This window comes from Caretta caretta, chromosome 2, assembly GCF_965140235.1.
Source record: "Caretta caretta isolate rCarCar2 chromosome 2, rCarCar1.hap1, whole genome shotgun sequence".
Taxonomy (NCBI): Eukaryota; Metazoa; Chordata; order Testudines; family Cheloniidae; genus Caretta; species Caretta caretta.
This window is the reverse complement of record NC_134207.1, coordinates 145,333,739-145,351,438: the sequence shown is the minus strand read 5'-3', so window position 1 is coordinate 145,351,438 and position 17,700 is coordinate 145,333,739. Positions and strand designations below refer to the sequence as shown.

The following is a 17,700-nucleotide window of genomic DNA, read 5'->3' as shown; positions in this document are numbered from 1 at the left end:
ATAATACCAACAGGGACACACACACTGGCTATTACTATGTGTTCACTGGTGAATAGCTATAATTATTCTTCAGCCTTTGCCTTTCTTCCTCCCCATCTGAAAGTGTTTCTCTCTTCCCTTTTCAGTCTTTGAAGGGGAAAGCAGCTGTATGGATCCAGCACCCAGCGATCACGTTTCTGATACGGTCGGTTGTCTTGTCTCTGTGCACAGTCACAAGCCCATGGGGCCACATTAGCCTTGGCGTTTGGGGGGAGCAGGTGGGCTGAGAAATCTGTTCATGTTGAGGGGATGAAGGGGCGCCCATCCCCAACTCCCCACCATTATTAAAGAAACATTTTAATTCTCCTCCAGCCAGTGGCTCCTGCCCCCGTGCGAGTAACAGCCTGGCCCCTCCCCAGGGTCCCGCCTCCTCCTCCGCACGCACAGCAACAGACTGAGCGGCCTCTGCAATGTCAGCTCCGCAGAAGCGGAGAACCTGCAGAAACAAGGCAGGGCGGCCGTGGTGCGGGGGCAGCTCCCCCCAAAGCGCTCTCTCCCCCTGTGCCAGGAGAAGGTAAACGGAGGGAAGGGCGAAGGGCGCCTTGGGCTGCGTTCGGAGATTCCCCTGCCCCCCTCACCCGCCTTCTCGCTGTATTACTCCGTCAGCCCAAACTAGCCCCGTCGGCTGCGGCACACGCAGCGCCCTGGAGCCTGGCTGTAGCGGATTCCACAACAAAGAGCCGGGGCCAGGAGCTGTCCGGCTGCGGCTGCTGAGAGGGAAACGGGGAGGCAGAGGGGGATACTCAGGAGCCGAACAGATCCCACCGTTCGCAGGGAGAAACCTGCAGCCGACAGAATCGAGAGCGACATTAGCTCACCAGCTGGAGGAGGAGGGAAATCTGGTACCTGAGCAGGTCCAAGGCTAGCGAGGGAAGCGAAGGGGGGCGGCGGGGAAGAGGCAGCGAAGGGTAAATCCCGCGGGCAGAGCTCGTGGCGTGGCTTGGCTCGATATTAACTGCAGGTTAGTCGGGAAGCAGCCGGCCATCTGCAGGAGAAGCACCTCTCGGGGGGGGGGGCGGTGCGTGGAGAAGGTTTCCCCCCTTTCGAGGGGGGTTATGGCCATAGCAGTGGAGCTCTGGTGACTCCGGGAGCGGCTACAGTGCTGCAATGCTGCCAGCAGCAGCCCCGGTGAAAGGAGGCGTCTGAGCAGAAGCAGCATCGCCTCTCCCCATCGTCTTTCTGTCTCTCCCGCCCTCCCTGCTCCGGGCTCAGTCGTCTCCGTCGCCCTCACTCAAGCCGAGGAGCGCCCTGCTCTCTGCAGAGGGGCCACGCCGGGGCTCGCCAAGCAGCGGCTCCAACAGAAACCGCCAAACACAACATGGCCACTCTGCTCCGGAAAATCGGGCTCATCCGACTGCACAACAGGGACACGGAGGATCCCAAGCACCATCATCACCACCACCGCAGCAGCCAGCAGGGCTCCTCGCTCCGAGCCAAGGGCAGCCAGAAGAACAGCAGCAACAAGCAGCAGGGCAGCGCCGGCTGCAGCAGCAGCAGCAGCCCCAGCAAGGAGGGCAGCCCAGCGGGCAACAAGGCCAAGAAAGTGCTGGAGCTCTCCAAGCAGCCGCCGCAGCAGCCCGGCTCGGGGGGCCACAAGGAGAAGCCCCCGCACCACAGCGCCAAGGAGCCCGGCTCGGGTAAGGAGCCCAGGCCGCAGCTGCTGCCTGGGGGGAGCAGCAGCGGCCGGGCCGGCTCTGCCCCGCTGGTGCCGCCCCCGTCGGGCTCTGCCCCCGTGGCGCCCTCGGGCAGGCAGCAGCACTGCACGCAGGTGCGGAGCCGGCGGCTGATGAAGGAGCTGCAGGACATCGCCCGGCTGAGCGACCGCTTCATCTCTGTGGAGCTGGTGGACGAGAGCCTGTTCGACTGGAACGTGAAGCTGCACCAGGTGGACAAGGACTCGGTGCTGTGGCAGGACATGAAGGAGACCAACACCGAGTTCATCCTGCTCAACCTCACCTTCCCCGACAACTTCCCCTTCTCGCCGCCCTTCATGAGGGTGCTCAGCCCCCGCCTGGAGAACGGCTACGTGCTGGACGGCGGGGCCATCTGCATGGAGCTGCTCACCCCTCGCGGCTGGTCCAGCGCCTACACCGTGGAGGCGGTCATGAGGCAGTTCGCAGCCAGCCTGGTGAAGGGTCAGGTAAGGGGCTGAGGACCCGGGGTTCAGTGCCGTGTCAGCTGTTTCCTTACTTGCAGGGGTTTAAGCCCCAATTCCCGCACAGCCTGCTCTCTGGCCCTGACCTCCTGGGCCAATGGCTCCCTGTATGACCTTGGCCAGGTCAAGATACCAAGGTGATGGGTCACCTGTTCTCCCTGTTCCTCAGTGAAATGGGGATAATTACACTTCCCTGCTGCACAGGGGCGATAGGGTCAGTCATGTGGGTCAGGTGCTTGGAGGGCCTCTGGTTTCAGTTATATGCAACGGTAACAACGGGGGAAAGGGTGTGGAGAGGTCTGAAAGGAATGGTTTTATCTCCCCTTTTATATACTTTGTCCTGTAGCTGACATTATAATTTGCTAGCTGGGTAGTGAAAGATGCTGGAAGAGCCATCCCCAGCAGACAATCCCTTTGTGTTGAGCAAATTATCCTCCAGATTTCAGGTGTCATTTGTTCTATCTTGAACTAAAGCCTCCCTCCACTAGTCAGCCTAGACTTGCTGGCCTCCTACTTTACACAAGTATCACTGTATTAAGATACACTGCCTTGAACTGCTGCTTCCAGACTTTTTGTCTGGCTTCTTCCTGGCCTCCAAAGCACTGCACAGATAAATTACTGGATGGGATAGTGGGCAATTATTGGGACTCCCTCAGCACCTGGTTTTTGATAGCTCTAAACATAGGTTTGCCTCTTTGACAATAGTTACACTCAAGCTACAATTCTTGCCCAGTGCTGAGCTATCAACACTGTTGTGCAGCTTTAAATTTGTTGTCTAAAAAACTAATCAAATAATTGTTCACTGTACATTAGGTTCATAATGGCTAGCCCTGGAAAAGATCTTTTGGATCCTCCAGCCAGAACAAAATATGTAGGTCCTCAACAGAGGATGTATTAGATATCAAATGATACTCCATTTGCTCTTAGCCAAGAAAAAATATTACTGTTGTGTTCCTTTTTCTCTTTCTCCCTTAGAACACCATTGGAAGTGAGATTTTGATGAATAAATATTTTTTGTGAGATCTGTAGCCAGTCCTTCTTTATGTTCATTACAATGGGCCAGTTGCCTGTGTCTATGTAAGGTGGTTTTCTGATCATTTAGTGTGTCCTTGAAATGTTGTCTTTCCACTTAGCCCACACACACAGGTCCATGTCCTCTAGTAATAGTAGACAATGGAAAATGGTGTTTTTTTCCTTCGGACAAAAATTCACTGGAATCTTTTGGGTGGATCTTTTGTTTAATAAATAATTACTTTATTGTTACAGATTTACTCACATTCATTAATGGGACTGCTTATGTGAGTAACTGCTCATCAGTAGCTTCACAGACTGGCCCATAAAGGAGGTGTTTATTTAGATTACTTTACTTGAACCTTGCCTGACCCTTTTGGGAAAGACATTTCCACAGTCCTCACCTCCTCCTTCAGTTTGGCTTCTAGGTCTGCTACTCATTTATTCAATTAGTTCGTACTGTATGCCTTGTTTCACTTGAAGATGTCAATTTCCATAGGTCACCTTGGAATTCAAAGAAACATCTACCCATAAAAAAGAGGCTTACTTAATTTATAATAGATCCGTGGTATATTAAACCTCAGTAGGATCTGTTTTGTTATGTCCCATTATTTGTTTTTCATTCTTTTTACAGTGATCGTGTTTCTCATTGTATTTGAATAAGGATTGAGAAGTATTATGTTAAAATCTATCAAACCAGTTCTTAAACTATTGTAATATTTTTCTGTGGTTTGTTTCTACCCCTAAACTGAAAAGGGTCAAAACAGGTTTAATGGCATAATTTTGTTTTAAATATTTTGTTTATTCATAACATGGCTCAATATGAAACATTTTAAATAAAATACTTAGATTACTAATCAATTAAACATTAGTCTTGAACACACTGTAAAATTTCACAATCTTCTTTTAATCACCAAAAGGATTTCTGAAATAAAATTCTGTTTTCTGATTGCAAAGGAAGGATGGTTTCTTCAAAGCAAAGTTTTTCTTTTTTGCTGAAATAAACCTGTTCAAGCCAAAATTTATTATAGGTTTTCCAGCAGTTTGATCTTAGGTATTTAATATGAAAAAGTCCTGTATGTAAATTGGTGTGTATTTGTGAGATAAAGTAAAAATGGTCAATTAAAATTATTGCCAATAATTTAATAGGCAAGTAGCCATAAAAGGGAAATTTGAAAGCCGTGTACTGTGCAATGCAAGTTAAAATATATATTAACAGTAATATAATATATACTTGTCAATTATAGCCTGATAATCTGTGATAGATTACTATCCTGTAATAGAAACCATGCACTGTGTAATGAGAGCCATATTTTTTGTAATCAGACTCATGTTATATAATCTTGATTCCATTGCATAAGTGCAACAGCTGAAAGTACAGACACTTTAGAATCCAAATTCCATTTTTATATTTTAAACATGATCTTCTCTTGACTATTAGTTTAATATCATAAAGTCATAAGAATATAAAATGTTGAAAATATATAACCACTGATCCTGCAAAAATATACATGGTTAATTCTTATCATGCTGCAAGTAGTCACATTGACTTCAGTGAAACTACCTGCACAAATAAGGATGATTCATGTCAGATTAATTAACTAATGCCTGTACAATGGTGTAGCGTATAAAACATTATGAAAATGCTAAATATCATTATTATTTAAATAAGGGTTTGAAAGAGTAAGCCCCTTCTGTAGACTAGAAATGACAGTGCAAGAGTAAATGATAATTACTAGCCTACAGTTCCATTGAAGGATTATGAAGCTATCATAAAATATGCCAGAATAATGCAGCATCAGAATTCCTCATTTGAATTCCAGCTTGGTAGTCACCATTAGCCTGTGCATTAACCCTTATATTGGGTGTTATCTTCAAGGGAATGTGATGCATGGAGCTCTTGTAGGGTCTGGCCCAATATGAGCTTAATTCTGTTCCCATGGAATTGGGTGGGAGTCTTTGACTTTAATGGAAGGTGGATCTGGCTCAGAGAACAGTTACGGGATCAGGATCAAAAGTAGCACTTCCATTGTTAAAAGAAGACTTAAGATAATAACAGGTTTCAGAGTAACAGCCGTGTTAATCTGTATTCGCAAAAAGAAAAGGAGTACTTGTGGCACCTTAGAGACTAACCAATTTATTTGAGCATAAGCTTTCGTGAGCTACAGCTCACTTCATCGGATGCATATAATAACATATGCTAAATATTCTAACTATTAAGAATGTAGAGTATTTCACATGAAAGGTTTCTAAATATATATGCCCCAGTCCTGTAAGCAATTAGGCAAGTATGTATCTTTAATAAGACACCTTATGTGAGCAAAATTACTCAAGTGTGTGAATGCAGGATTGAGTTTTTAATATGCTTTTCACCATTTGAGATGTTTGCCTACTTTTTTCACTTTTACCAGTTTGAACAATATAACTAGGCTGGTTAGTTTCATTTTTTGTTTCTAGTCAAGCCCACTTTTTGATATTTATGCACAATAATGCTGTTCTGTGTTAGTTTCCAACACTGTAGAGGGAATGCTTAAGTTTTGTGCTGAGCATAAAAATGCTTTTCAGTATATTTCTCGTATTAGGGTTTTGTCAAAAACAAAAACTAAGCAAGTGAACTCTAACCATTAAGCCAGACCTATCATGCTTGTTTATAACTTGCTCTAAAAATTTGCCATGGTTTAGAGTTTGCCATACAACATCTCACTGGGAAACATACATTTGTTTATTTTTATTATCTTTGTGTAAGTTGTTCCAGCTATTTATATATTTTAGGAGTGTCAAAAACAAAAAGGTTGTGTGTGTATAGGCCCTGATCCTGCACCATGGAAGCCAGTGAGAATTTTACTGTTAACTTTAGTGGGCACAGGATCAAGCCCTTGCTTTCGAAGACTCTAGTCCTGCCTAAATGTAAGCACCTGAGTAGTCCCTTTGAAGGACTGGAGCCTTCAGCTCTAACACTGCTTTGGGATTTTGTTTTGTTTTTTGTTTTTATTTTGGAAAAAAATAAAAGATTTTTCTGGCCACAAAACTAACTAAATGAAATAAAACAAGACAAGTAATTATTTTACTTGACTAGTTAGGAAAAAGAAATAGACAAGCTTTCTATAGGAAGTATCGTCCGTATCTCAAAGAACACACACGTAAAAATAACTTACTTAGTCAACAAGATTACTACCTTTACCAAATTAAAAAGGTCATGATACTGATATTTATAAAGCTATCTTTGAAAGCCTTTTTAGTTTGCATATTTAACACATGCTCTAAGTTCCATTAGATTACTGCACATGTACTATAGAGTATTTAGATTATATAATGTTGACTTTTTAGTATGCAAACTAATATTGACACAAGAGAAGAGTTATTAAAATGAATCATGTCATTGAGCTAAAATTGATCAGAATATTTCATACATTTGCAAGTTGGTCTTTCCTTTATATATTAAAAAAGCATAAAAAGACAGGGATGTTTATACAAAACATTTGTTGCAAATTAATATTAATAGCCTTATTAAAACTGTAAATTCCACAATGAAAGAAAATCAGATTTATGGACTTCCAGCTTTTTACATTGAGTTATAATAGTATATTTGATATGTAAAAGTAATAGGACCCAGTCTTTTTCCCATTGATGTCAATGGCAAAACTTCCATTAACCTCAGAAGGAGCGGAATTGAGTCCTTCTTTAAGCACAGTGGTGTGAGTTACTGGCATGAGACCAGTTCCATTGGGAGCTGAGGGTGCTTAGCACCTTGCAGGAGGTTCTCAATACCTCGAAGAACTGTGCCCATATTTTCTGCCTTAACTCTGGATCTCTCTTTTAAAAAGATTATTGGGCCAAGAACTGTACTTTAAGAAGGGTTATTATTATTATTTATTTATTATTATTGTTGTGTAATTGATTCCTGCTGTACTCATTGCTGTAAGTTTGGTGAGCAAAGCCTAAGGACTTGTCTACAGTTAAAACGTTGCAGTGGAACCACTGCAGTGCTTCGCTGAAGATGTTACCTATGTTGACAGAAGGGGTTTTCCCGTTCGCATAGGTAAGCCACCTGTCTGATAGGCAGTAGCTACATCGACAGGAGAATTCTCCCATCAACCTAGTGTTGTTGTCTACACTGGGAGGTTAGGTCAGTTTAACTGCATCGCGTGGGCTGTGGATCAACCTGATTTCCTAGTGTAGACCAGGCCTAACTGCCTGCACCAGAGTTTGAATCCTGGCCCACTGAAATAAATGACAAAAATCCCATTGACTTTAGTGGGGTTGGGATTTAACTCAAAGAGTTAAGATAACTTTAGAAGAATACATTTGAATATCATCATCTGACACTGCATCAGGTCCTGGAGTGAATATCTTTTGTTGTCTTGGAGCACTCTTGACCCAGCAGAACCTTTTACATCTATGTGGCTAGCCTGAGGGAACTGCACATGTAACTTGTAGCAGATGAAGTGAAGTCCTTTTATTTTTCTTAAGTCTTTAGAAATTTGTAAATCATTCTAGAATAGTAAATACTGCCCTGACAATATTAAATGCTATTATTCACTGAATAAAGGAGATGGGAGTAGTGCCAGTCATATAACTGTAATAAAAAAGCAGAGTGTCTGCTGTAGCTCACATTTATTTAATAATAAGATGCATGATTGAAATCAGTGCATATCCCTTCAAACACTGATGCTATCTTGTTACTTGCAAACAAGCATTCTTCAAAATTTATCCCAAAGCAGTTACTATTGCTGTAAAAGTAATTGAACCATTTTATTTGCAGTTTTGCAAACTGTGTAAACACTGTATCATAGAATCATAGAAACACAGAATATCAGGGTTGGAAGGGACCTCAGGAGGTCATCTAGTCCAACCCCCTGCTCAAAGCAGGACCAATCCCCAACTAAATCAACCCAGCCAGGGCTTTGTCAAGCCTGACCTTAAAAATATCTAAGGAAGGAGATTCCACCACCTCCCTAGGTAACGCATTCCAGTGTTTCACCACCCTCCTAGTGAAAAAGTTTTTCCTAATATACAACCTAAACCTCCCCCACTGCAACTTGAGACCATTACTCCTTGTTCTGTCATCAGCTACCTCAGAACAGTCGAGATCCATCCTCTTTGGAACCCCGTTTCAGGTAGTTGAAAGCAGCTATCAGGTCCCCCCCTCACTCTTCTCTTCCACAGACTAAATAACCCCAGTTCCCTCAGCCTCTCCTCATAAGTCATGTGTTCCAGTCCCCTAATCATTTTTGTTGCCCTCTGCTGGACTCTTTTCAATTTTTCCACATCCTTCTTGTAGTGTGGGGCCCAAAACTGGACACAGTACTCCAGATGAGGCCTCACCAATGTCGAATAGAGGGGAACGATCACGTCCCTCGATCTGCTGGCAATGCCCCTACATATACATCCCAAAATGCCATTGGCCTTCTGTAAATGATAATCAGATAAAATAATGAACATCCCTAAGGCTCAGCAAGAAATTTTTAAGTCCTTAGCACCTTGGTCCTTAGCACGTTCAACTAAACCAGAACACCTCCAGAAAAAAAGCATAACTTGTTTTCTTTAGTGAACTAATACAGTTTCAAGAGAATTTTTTCCTATTTGCTACATGTTAAAAAAAAGTTCTGTTTGAGAAGTCAGATGAAGCCATGCTGCTTCACAATATAATGCTTGAATCTGTTTTAGTAAAATGATGAAAGAAGTAGGGATGTCAATGTGAAAATAAGAAATCACAAATCACCATTTTATTTAAAAATGGCTGAAGTAGCAGGAAAGCATTACTTAATTGTTTCAGGACCCTGGATTGGATTAGTAATACTGGTGGGTTGTCCTGCCTTTAGTCACTTGTTTCATGTGTTCTCTATCTGGGTGAGGGGACAAAATAGTTTAAGATAATTACCAGCTAAATGGTAACCCTGCAGCTTGTGCCATTTGTAAAGCTTCCCTATTGTAAAGTATATATGTTTGTTTTTGTATCAAGTAGGACAAGTATGAGAATGCAGACCGGACCTAATGTCCGAAAAATAGGAAAAAACTAGCTGGGAGTGTTCTCACATGTTTAAGTATCTAGTGCTTGATTTAAGCTGATCAATCCAGGTTGTTGTTTTTTTTAATATATAACATTTTGTAATTCAGGTTATAATGTAAAGTGTACATTCAGGCATCTTCAAAAATAATTTGTTTCAACTGTCTATGGATTGTATACTAGAGTGTATACTATATAAATATACTGTATACTATATAAATTAATTTGTTACTAATCTATTTTTCCATTTTTAAAAGTGCACCCATCACAGTTGACTCTGCATGTATGAAACTTAAAAACACAACAACATTAGTTAATATCATTTTATTAAAATGAGATTCAGTCACAGAATCCAGCTGTTAAACATAATCTAAATATCTCCCACCTTTACCCTCTGAAGCAAAAGCCTGAGCAAACAGATGGCCTTTTTGATAGACTGCACCTCTTTCAGATATGAACAGTGGAAATGAATTCCAGATCCATGAGCCTTCACTAACCTCCAGACATTCAATCTAAGGATTGTTAGCATGGACCCATCAGCTAATTTCCACTGCTGCAGTTATCCCTTGGAAGCTCGGTAGTCAGAGGCTTGGTCTACACTACAGAATTAGGTCAACGTAAGGCAGTTTACATTGAGCTAACTCTGTAAGTGTCTACAGTACAATGTTGCTCCCAGCAGTGTAAGTCGCCCACTACACAGGTTGACGTAGTTAGGGTGACGCAGTATCTCTGTAGACACTGCGTTACTTACATTGCTTGCTGGCTATCAGCCCTGCGTGGGGCTCACAGCTTGGGCTGTTGGTATCCCATGATGGTGAGGATGCGCACCACTTCACAGGAGGCATAGTGTAGACATGAACCGCCACAGTAATTACTGTGGAGGATGTACGTCGACCTAATATAGTTGGACTTAATTTTGTAGTGTAGACAAGGCCTACGATAGCCAGAACCCAAACCACACAGAGCTTTATATGTTATATTTAGTATGTGATTGCTTTCTATTAATTGGTTATGCCTCCTGGGCTTACCACAGGTGAATGACTTCAGGCATGGGTGGTGAGGACAACTTTTGCTTTAGAACCATGACTGAGAGCCACATTTAGTAGTATGCAAGATGATAAGAAATTACAAAGGTAATAATCATTAAGTAGCAGGCATATCACTTGAAAGTATTTGAACTTTAAGCAAAAAAAATAAGGAATATTACTGAGGACTTGTCTTCACTACTAGGGTAAGTCGACCTAAGTTACACTACTCCAGCTATGTGAATAACATAGCTGGAATTGATGTCGCTTAGGTCGACTTACTGCAGTGTTTTTACTGCGCTGCGTCGATGGGAGACACTCTCCAGTCTTACTCTTCTCAGCCCTGGTCTACACTATGAGTTTAGGTAGAACTTAGCAGCGTTAGATCTATTTAACCCTGCACATGTCCACACAACAAAGCCATTTTTGTCAACTTAAAGGGCTCTTAAAATCGATTTCTATACTCCTCCCCGACGAGGGGATTAGCGCTGAAATCAACATCGCCCGGTCAAATTTGGGTTAGTGTGGATGCAATTCGATGGTACTGGTCTCCGGGAGCTATCCCACAGTGTTCCATTGTGACCGCTCTGGACAGCACTCTCAACTCAGATACACTGGCCAGGTAGACAGGAAAAGTCCTGCGAACTTTTGAATTTCATTTCCTGTTTGGCCAGCATGGCAAGCTGATCAGCACAGGTGACTGTGCAGATCTCATCAGCAGAGGTGACCATGGAGTCTCAGAATCACAAAAGAGCTCCAGCATGGACCAAGTGGGAGGTACTGGATCTGATCACTGTATGGGGAGACGAATCCGTGCTATCAGAACTCTGTTCCAAAAGATGAAATGCCAAAATATTTGAAAAAATCTCCAAGGGCATGAAGGACAGAGGCTATCACAGGGACCTGCAGCAGTGCCATGTGAAACTTAAGGAGCCCAGGCAAGCCTACCAAAAAACCACAGAGGCAAACACCCGCTCGGGGTCAGAGCCCCAGACATGCCGCTTCTATGATGAGCTGCATGCAATTCGAGGGGTTGCCCCTACAACTACCCCACACCTGTGAATGGACTCCTTCAAGGGAGTCTCATGCAACAGGGATGAGGATTTTGGGGACAAGGAAGATGATGAGGAGGGGGAGGATGAAGATAGCACACACCAGGCAAGCAGAGAAACGGTTCTCCCCGACAGCCAGGAACTGTTTATCACCCTGGAGACAGTACCCTCCCAACCCGGGCTCCCGGACCTTGAAGGCACCTCTGGTGAGTGTACCTTTGTTAGTATAATACATGGCTTAAACGCAAGCGTATTTTATGATTAATTTGCCCTGAAGACTTGGGATGCATTCGCGGCCAGTACAACTACTGGAAAAGTCTGTTAACGTGTCTGGGGATGGAGCGGAAATTCTCCAGGGACATCTCCATGAAGCTCTCCTGGAGGTACTCCCAAAGTCTTTGCAAAAGATTTTTGGGGAGGGCAGCCTTATTCCATCCTCCATGGTAGGACACTTTACCACGGCAGGCCAATAACACGTAGTCTGGAATCATTACATAAGAAAGCATGGCAGAGTGTGGTCTTGGTGTTTGCTGGCATTCAAGCAACATCTGTTCTTTATCTCTCTGTGTTATCCTCAGGAGTGTGATATCATTCATGGTCACCTGGTTGAAATAGGGGAATTTTATTCAGGGGACATTCAGAGGTGGCCGTTCCTGCTGGGCTGTTTGCCTGTGGCTGAAAAGAAATCATCCCCGCTGTTAGCTACGCGGTGGGGGGAGGGGTGAAGCGATCATTGCAGAGAATTGGGTGTGGGGGGGTGTTAGGTGGGTTTGTGCTGCACATTAACCCGAAAACATCAGCCCCACCTTTTAAATGGCCAATGTGTCTTTTTCAATTTTACTTTCCCATTTTTTCCTCCCGCAGCTGCAAATGTTTCAATGCTGCCACTAGCATCTCCATCCCAGAGGCTAGCGCAGATACGAAGGTGAAAAAAACACACTCGTGATTAAATGTTCTCTGAGCTCATGTAGTCCACCCAAACTGAAAGAGCCCAGCAGAATTCATGGAGGCAGACAATGGCAGAGTCCAGGAAAGCACAAAATGAACACGAGGACAGGAGGGACGCACGAGAGGACAGGTGGCGGCAGCATGATGAGAGGAGGCAGGATGCAATGCTGAGGCTACTGGAGGATCAAACACATATCTTCAGGCGTATGTTTGAGGTGCAGGAAAGGCACAGACTGCCACTGCCGCCCCTGTGTAACCAATCGCCCTCCTCCCCAAGTTCCATCGCCTCCTCACCCAGACGCCCAAGAACGCGGTGTGGGGGCCTCCAGGCACCCAACCACCCCACCGAGAGGACTGCCCAAGCAAAAGAAGGCTGGCATTCAATAAGTTTTGACGTGCAGTGTGGCCTTGTCCTTCCCTACTCCCCCACCCCTCCCAGGCTACCTTGGCAGTTATCCCCCTATTTGTGTGACGAATTAATAAAGAATGCACGAATTTGAAACAACAATGACTTTATTGCCTCTGCAAGCAGTGATCGAAGGAGGGAGAGGAGGGTGGTTAGCTTACAGGGAAGTAGAGTGAATCAAGGGGGAGGGTTTTCATCAAGGAGAAACAAACAGAACTTTCACACCGTAGCCTGGTCAGCCATGAAACTGGTATTCAAAGCTTCTCTGATGCACAGCGTGCCCTGCTGTGCTCTTCTAACCGCCCTGGTGTCTGGCTGCATGTAATCAGCAGCCAGGCAATTTGCCTCAACTTCCCACCCCGCCGTAAATGTCTCCCCCTTACTCTCACAGATATTGTGGAGCACACAGCAAGCAGTAATAACGATGGGAATATTGCTTTCGCTGAGGTCTAACTGAGTCAGTAAACTGTGCTTGTAAGCTTTTAAACGTCCAAATGTACATTCTACCACCATTCTGCATTTGCTCAGCCTGTAGTTGAACAGCTCCTGACTACTGTCCAGGCTGCCTGTGTACGGCTTCATGAGCCATGGCATTAGGGTGTAGGCTGGGTCCCCAAGGATAACTATAGGCATTTCAACATCCCCAACAGTTATTTTCTGGTCTGGGAAGTAAGTCCCTTGCTGCAGCTGTTCATACAGACCAGAGTTCCTGAAGATGCGAGTATTATGTATCTTTCCCGGCCATCCCACGTTGATGTTGGTGAAATGTCCCTTGTGCTCCACCAGTGCTTGCAGCACCATTGAAAAGTACCTCTGGCGGTTTACGTACTGGCTGCCTTGGTGGTCCGGTCTCATGATAGGGATATGGGTTCCGTCTATAGCCCCACCACAGTTAGGGAATCCCATTGCAGCAGAGCCATCCACTATGACCTGCACATTTCCCAGAGTCACTACCCTTGATAGCAGCAGCTCAGTGATTGTGTTGGCTACTTGGATCACATCAGCCCCCACAGTATATTTGCCCACTCCAAATTGATTCCCGACTGACCGGTAGCTGTCTGGCGTTGCAAGCTTCCAGAGGGCTATCGCCACTCGCTTGTGAACTGTGAGGGCTGCTCTCATCTTGGTATTCTTGCACTTCAGGGCAGGGGAAAGCAAGTCACAATGTTCCATGAAAGTGCCCTTACGCATGTGAAAGTTTCACAGCCACTGGCAGTCATCCCAGACCTGCAACATTATGTGGTCCCATCAGTCTGTGCTTGTTTCCCGGGCCCAGAATCGGTGTTCCATGGCAGGAGCCTGCCCCATTGCACCAGGATGGCCAAATTGCTGGGGCCCGTGCTTTGAGAGAAGTCTGTGACCATGTCCTCATCACTCTCATGACTGCGCTGCCATCGCCTCCTTGCCTGCTTTTGCAGGTTCTGGTTCTGCATGTACTGCTTGATAATGTGCAAGGTGTTTACAATGCTTGCAACTGCTGCGGTGATCTGAGCGGGCTCCATGCTTGCCTGTGTATGGTGTCTGCAGGATAGCAGAGGTGCAGGGGAAGCGGTGGTTGGATGACCAGTTTTGCAGACCTACTGCACCATCTGCTGCCAGGACACAACAGCTGAGTGGGCTGCACGCTTGCTGTGTGATGGTGAGATAAGAGCAGCCGAGCAGAGTTGCAGTGGAATCAGCCCCACGAGACCACCAGAAGAGCAGGAGAACAGAGTGCCAGTGGAAGCAGTGGATGACGACGGTCATATAGAGGACCTGCGAGGTGGATTCATAGCATCAGGAGAGCAGGAGAGCAGAGTGGCAGCAGAAGCAGTGGATGACGACGAAGGTTAGCAGTCCTACTGCACCATCTGCTGAAAGCAGTGTGGCGTCCACATGGAAAAAAGGCGCGAAACGATTGTCTGCCATTGTTTTCAGGGAGGGAGGGGTAACTGACGACATGTACCCAAAACCACCCGTGACAATGTTTTTGCCCCATCCAGGCATTGGGAGCTTAACCCAGAATTCCAGTGGGCGACAGACACTGCGGGAACTGTGGGATAGTGGGGGGAGGGATAGCTCAGTGGTTTGAGCATTGGCCTGCTAAACCCAGGGTTGTGAGTTCAATCCTTGAGGGGGCCATTTAGGGATCTGGGGCAGAAATTGGGGATTGGTCCTGCCATTTGAGCAGGGGGTTGGACTAGATGACCTCCTGAGGTCCCTTCCAACCCTGATAGTCTGTGATTCTATAGCTATCCACAGTGCAATGCTCCGAAAGGCAATGCTAGCCTTGGTACTGTGGACGCACTCCACCGACTTAATGCGCTTGGTGCATTAGTGTGGGGACACACACAATTGACTGTATAAAATTGCTTTCTAAAAAATCGACTTCTATAAATTCAACCTAATTTCATAGTATAGACATACCCTCAGAGAGCTAGAGTACCGGGGTCAACCGGAGAGCACTCTGCCATCGATTTTGCAAGTCTTCGTTAGTCCCCTGCTGCATTGATTGCAGCCGCGTTGATCTCCCCGTAGTGAAGGCAAGCCCTTCGATACATGAAGAAAATCAGGTAGCAATCTGAGAGCTATCTTAGACTATAATTTATGAAGCTTGGATTTTAAACTTCATCTTTTATTTGCACCATTGAGATGCTGGAAAATGATGTATGAGCTGAAAAAACAACATTGTTCATGTGCATTGTGCTGCTGTCCTAAGTATAGAGTGTATTGTTATGCAAATTTATTCTGTGGAGTGGGAGTGGAGACACAGGGATTCCAACTCACTGAGATAGGAAGATGTCTTAATTCTTTTAAACAGCAGGGAGAAAATAATCTTCACTTTATCCCTTCAAAGTATACACAGGGAAACTATTCTAAAGATTTTTAAAATATTCTATAGTAGTACCATATTGTTAAAAATAATGATCGAATTAGTGAAATCATTAAAATTGAGAAAAATTACTGTTTTTAAAACATACTTTCCTGGCACATAGAACTAATTCTCCCTTGCAGTACTTGGCTGATACCCTGAATAGATGAGTTCTTAAGAAACACCTGCTTTGATCACAACTGATTAGATGCAATTTTATATGAAGAGCCTGAATCACCCAAGTGGTTCCCATTTACTTTAGTCGGGCTGCTCACTTGAGTGAGTTGTGTAGGATTTGCCTTTTTTGTTAAATATTGTAAAGAATCACACTTCTGAAATAAGAGTCAAATCTTGAAGGCCTTACTCAGGGCCTAATTGTCCTCTCTTACCAGAAAATATGTGGGAGGAGTCACAAGGTGCTACTCTGTGGGGCAGGGACAGTTTGGTCCACATGGACCAGTCTATGGGGCTACCCTCAAGCCCTGAAAATCCCCAGAATTGGAACAAATCCCAGGGGATCCACGCAAGGCCAGGGACTTGCATGTGGAAGCTCTGTTTCTGCAGTAGTTTTGGCCTTTGCACCTTTGGAATCTTATTGCCATCATCTTGTTTGGCCATGGCTGTCCCAGGGACACCCCTCAATTGTATTAGTTTTCCAATGTGAGCTCCACCAGGCTGGGTGAGAGGATGCACACCCCTACCCCCTCCAACCTGCCCACTCTCCCATACAGATCCCAATCAGCAGGATCTGTCAAAGGGGGAACACAGCCATTAGGCAGCCGAGTCCCCTTTACATGTGGAAAGGGGAGATCCAAGCAGAGGGATCACAAAGATACAATTCTGACTCTGTTTTTACTTAGGCAAAGCATCCATTAATTTTGGTCAATATTTTGCATGAGTAAGAACCTAGTAAAGATTGAATAAAGACGTATAGTTTGGTCCAAAATGTATAATATGTAATGTACAAAGGATTTAACTGTCATGATTGCTTAATTGAATGCGAGGTTTTTGGTGAGCATTATGATTCTGCACAGCCTGTGTCCTCTTGGGTCTGGCCTGACACAGGTTTAAGTGGTACTTAAGTGTGTGAGTAAGATAATTGCACTCGCCTGTGATGAGTGGCAGATACAATGCAGTCTTCCCTGGGGAGCGGGGCTAAGCAATGACTGGCAGTAGCCAAGACTGAGGCAAGGTGGCGGTAGTGGGTGGGGGTTCCCTGGGGAGGGGAGACCCTCAGGGATTGTTGGGGTTTATTGCCAGGGGGCAGCACCCCAGGGGGAGGAGGCACCGGGTCCTGGGAGGGACTGGGGCCGGTGGTAATGTGGATCACCAGACGGCAGAGGGTACTCCAGAGGCTGACGAGCTAATTCCCAAGGAGAACCAGCAGGAGGCACTGCCGGGTGAGTCCAGCTCAATTACAGAACAGTACTGCTGTTTCTGTTAGGGGACTCTCTTTCCTTGTTTACAAAGATTGTTTATTAAAGTTTTCAAGTGATTATGTATGGAACAAAGATTTTCCATAATAGGAAATGTGAGTGGGTGCCTGGGATGGGCCACATTGAGAATGCCACACTCTGAGCAGACTACAAGAAACAGGGCAGAGAATCCCCCAAAACTGGTGATTTATTGTTGTCAAAGTTTGACTCAGACTCACAATTTATCAGACCACTCTGTTTCATTAGCAAAGCTGCTCTGCTAATACATTTAGAAGTGAGTCCCCCGAGTGGGGCTTGTGTCTTTTAATTTACACAGTTTTTTGGAGAACAAGTTACAGACAAAAGAAGAAAAAGATTTTAGTCACCACCCTTCGAGATCCCTGAGACCAGTCACGTATCTTCAATTACCTGCCACCCTTAACAATCTCCTTTAACAGCTTCCAGTTAACTTAACTAATTGCCCTTCACATCTTCCATTCTGATGCCTGCTTCTTAGATGTGCTGGCTCTATCTTAATTGCTTCTCCATTCAAAAGCTAACTGTCCCTACATGTGCTCCCTCAGATACTTTGTAACATGTTTTGGCATGCCCTCTCATATACAATGTATCCAGCATGTCCCCTTATACAATGTTATACTTCCACAATCCCCCCTTTTGGTCAAGGCTACGCCCATGACCAATGACTTACTGGATTCCATACATCAATCGTTCTTTTTCATTACTTTCACCGGTGACATTTAACAACATTAGATTAGCACTCTGGTTAGGGG

General features: G+C 44.9%; 1 protein-coding gene across 2 annotated transcripts in view; it reads left to right on the top strand.

Annotated features, from left to right (window-relative positions):
• The first annotated feature begins 404 nt into the window (after nt 1–404).
• UBE2QL1 (ubiquitin conjugating enzyme E2 QL1) overlaps nt 405–17,700 on the top strand; it is a 60,890-nt gene continuing 43,594 nt past the window's right edge. Inside the window, exon 1 of one of the 2 annotated variants that reach the window (XM_075125468.1) lies at nt 405–2,179. In XM_075125468.1, coding sequence (XP_074981569.1) covers nt 1,358–2,179 — 822 coding nt within the window. In that variant the 5' untranslated portion in view covers nt 405–1,357. The remainder of the gene's footprint in view (nt 2,180–17,700) is intronic. The other variant, XM_048839519.2, reaches the window with a different exon arrangement.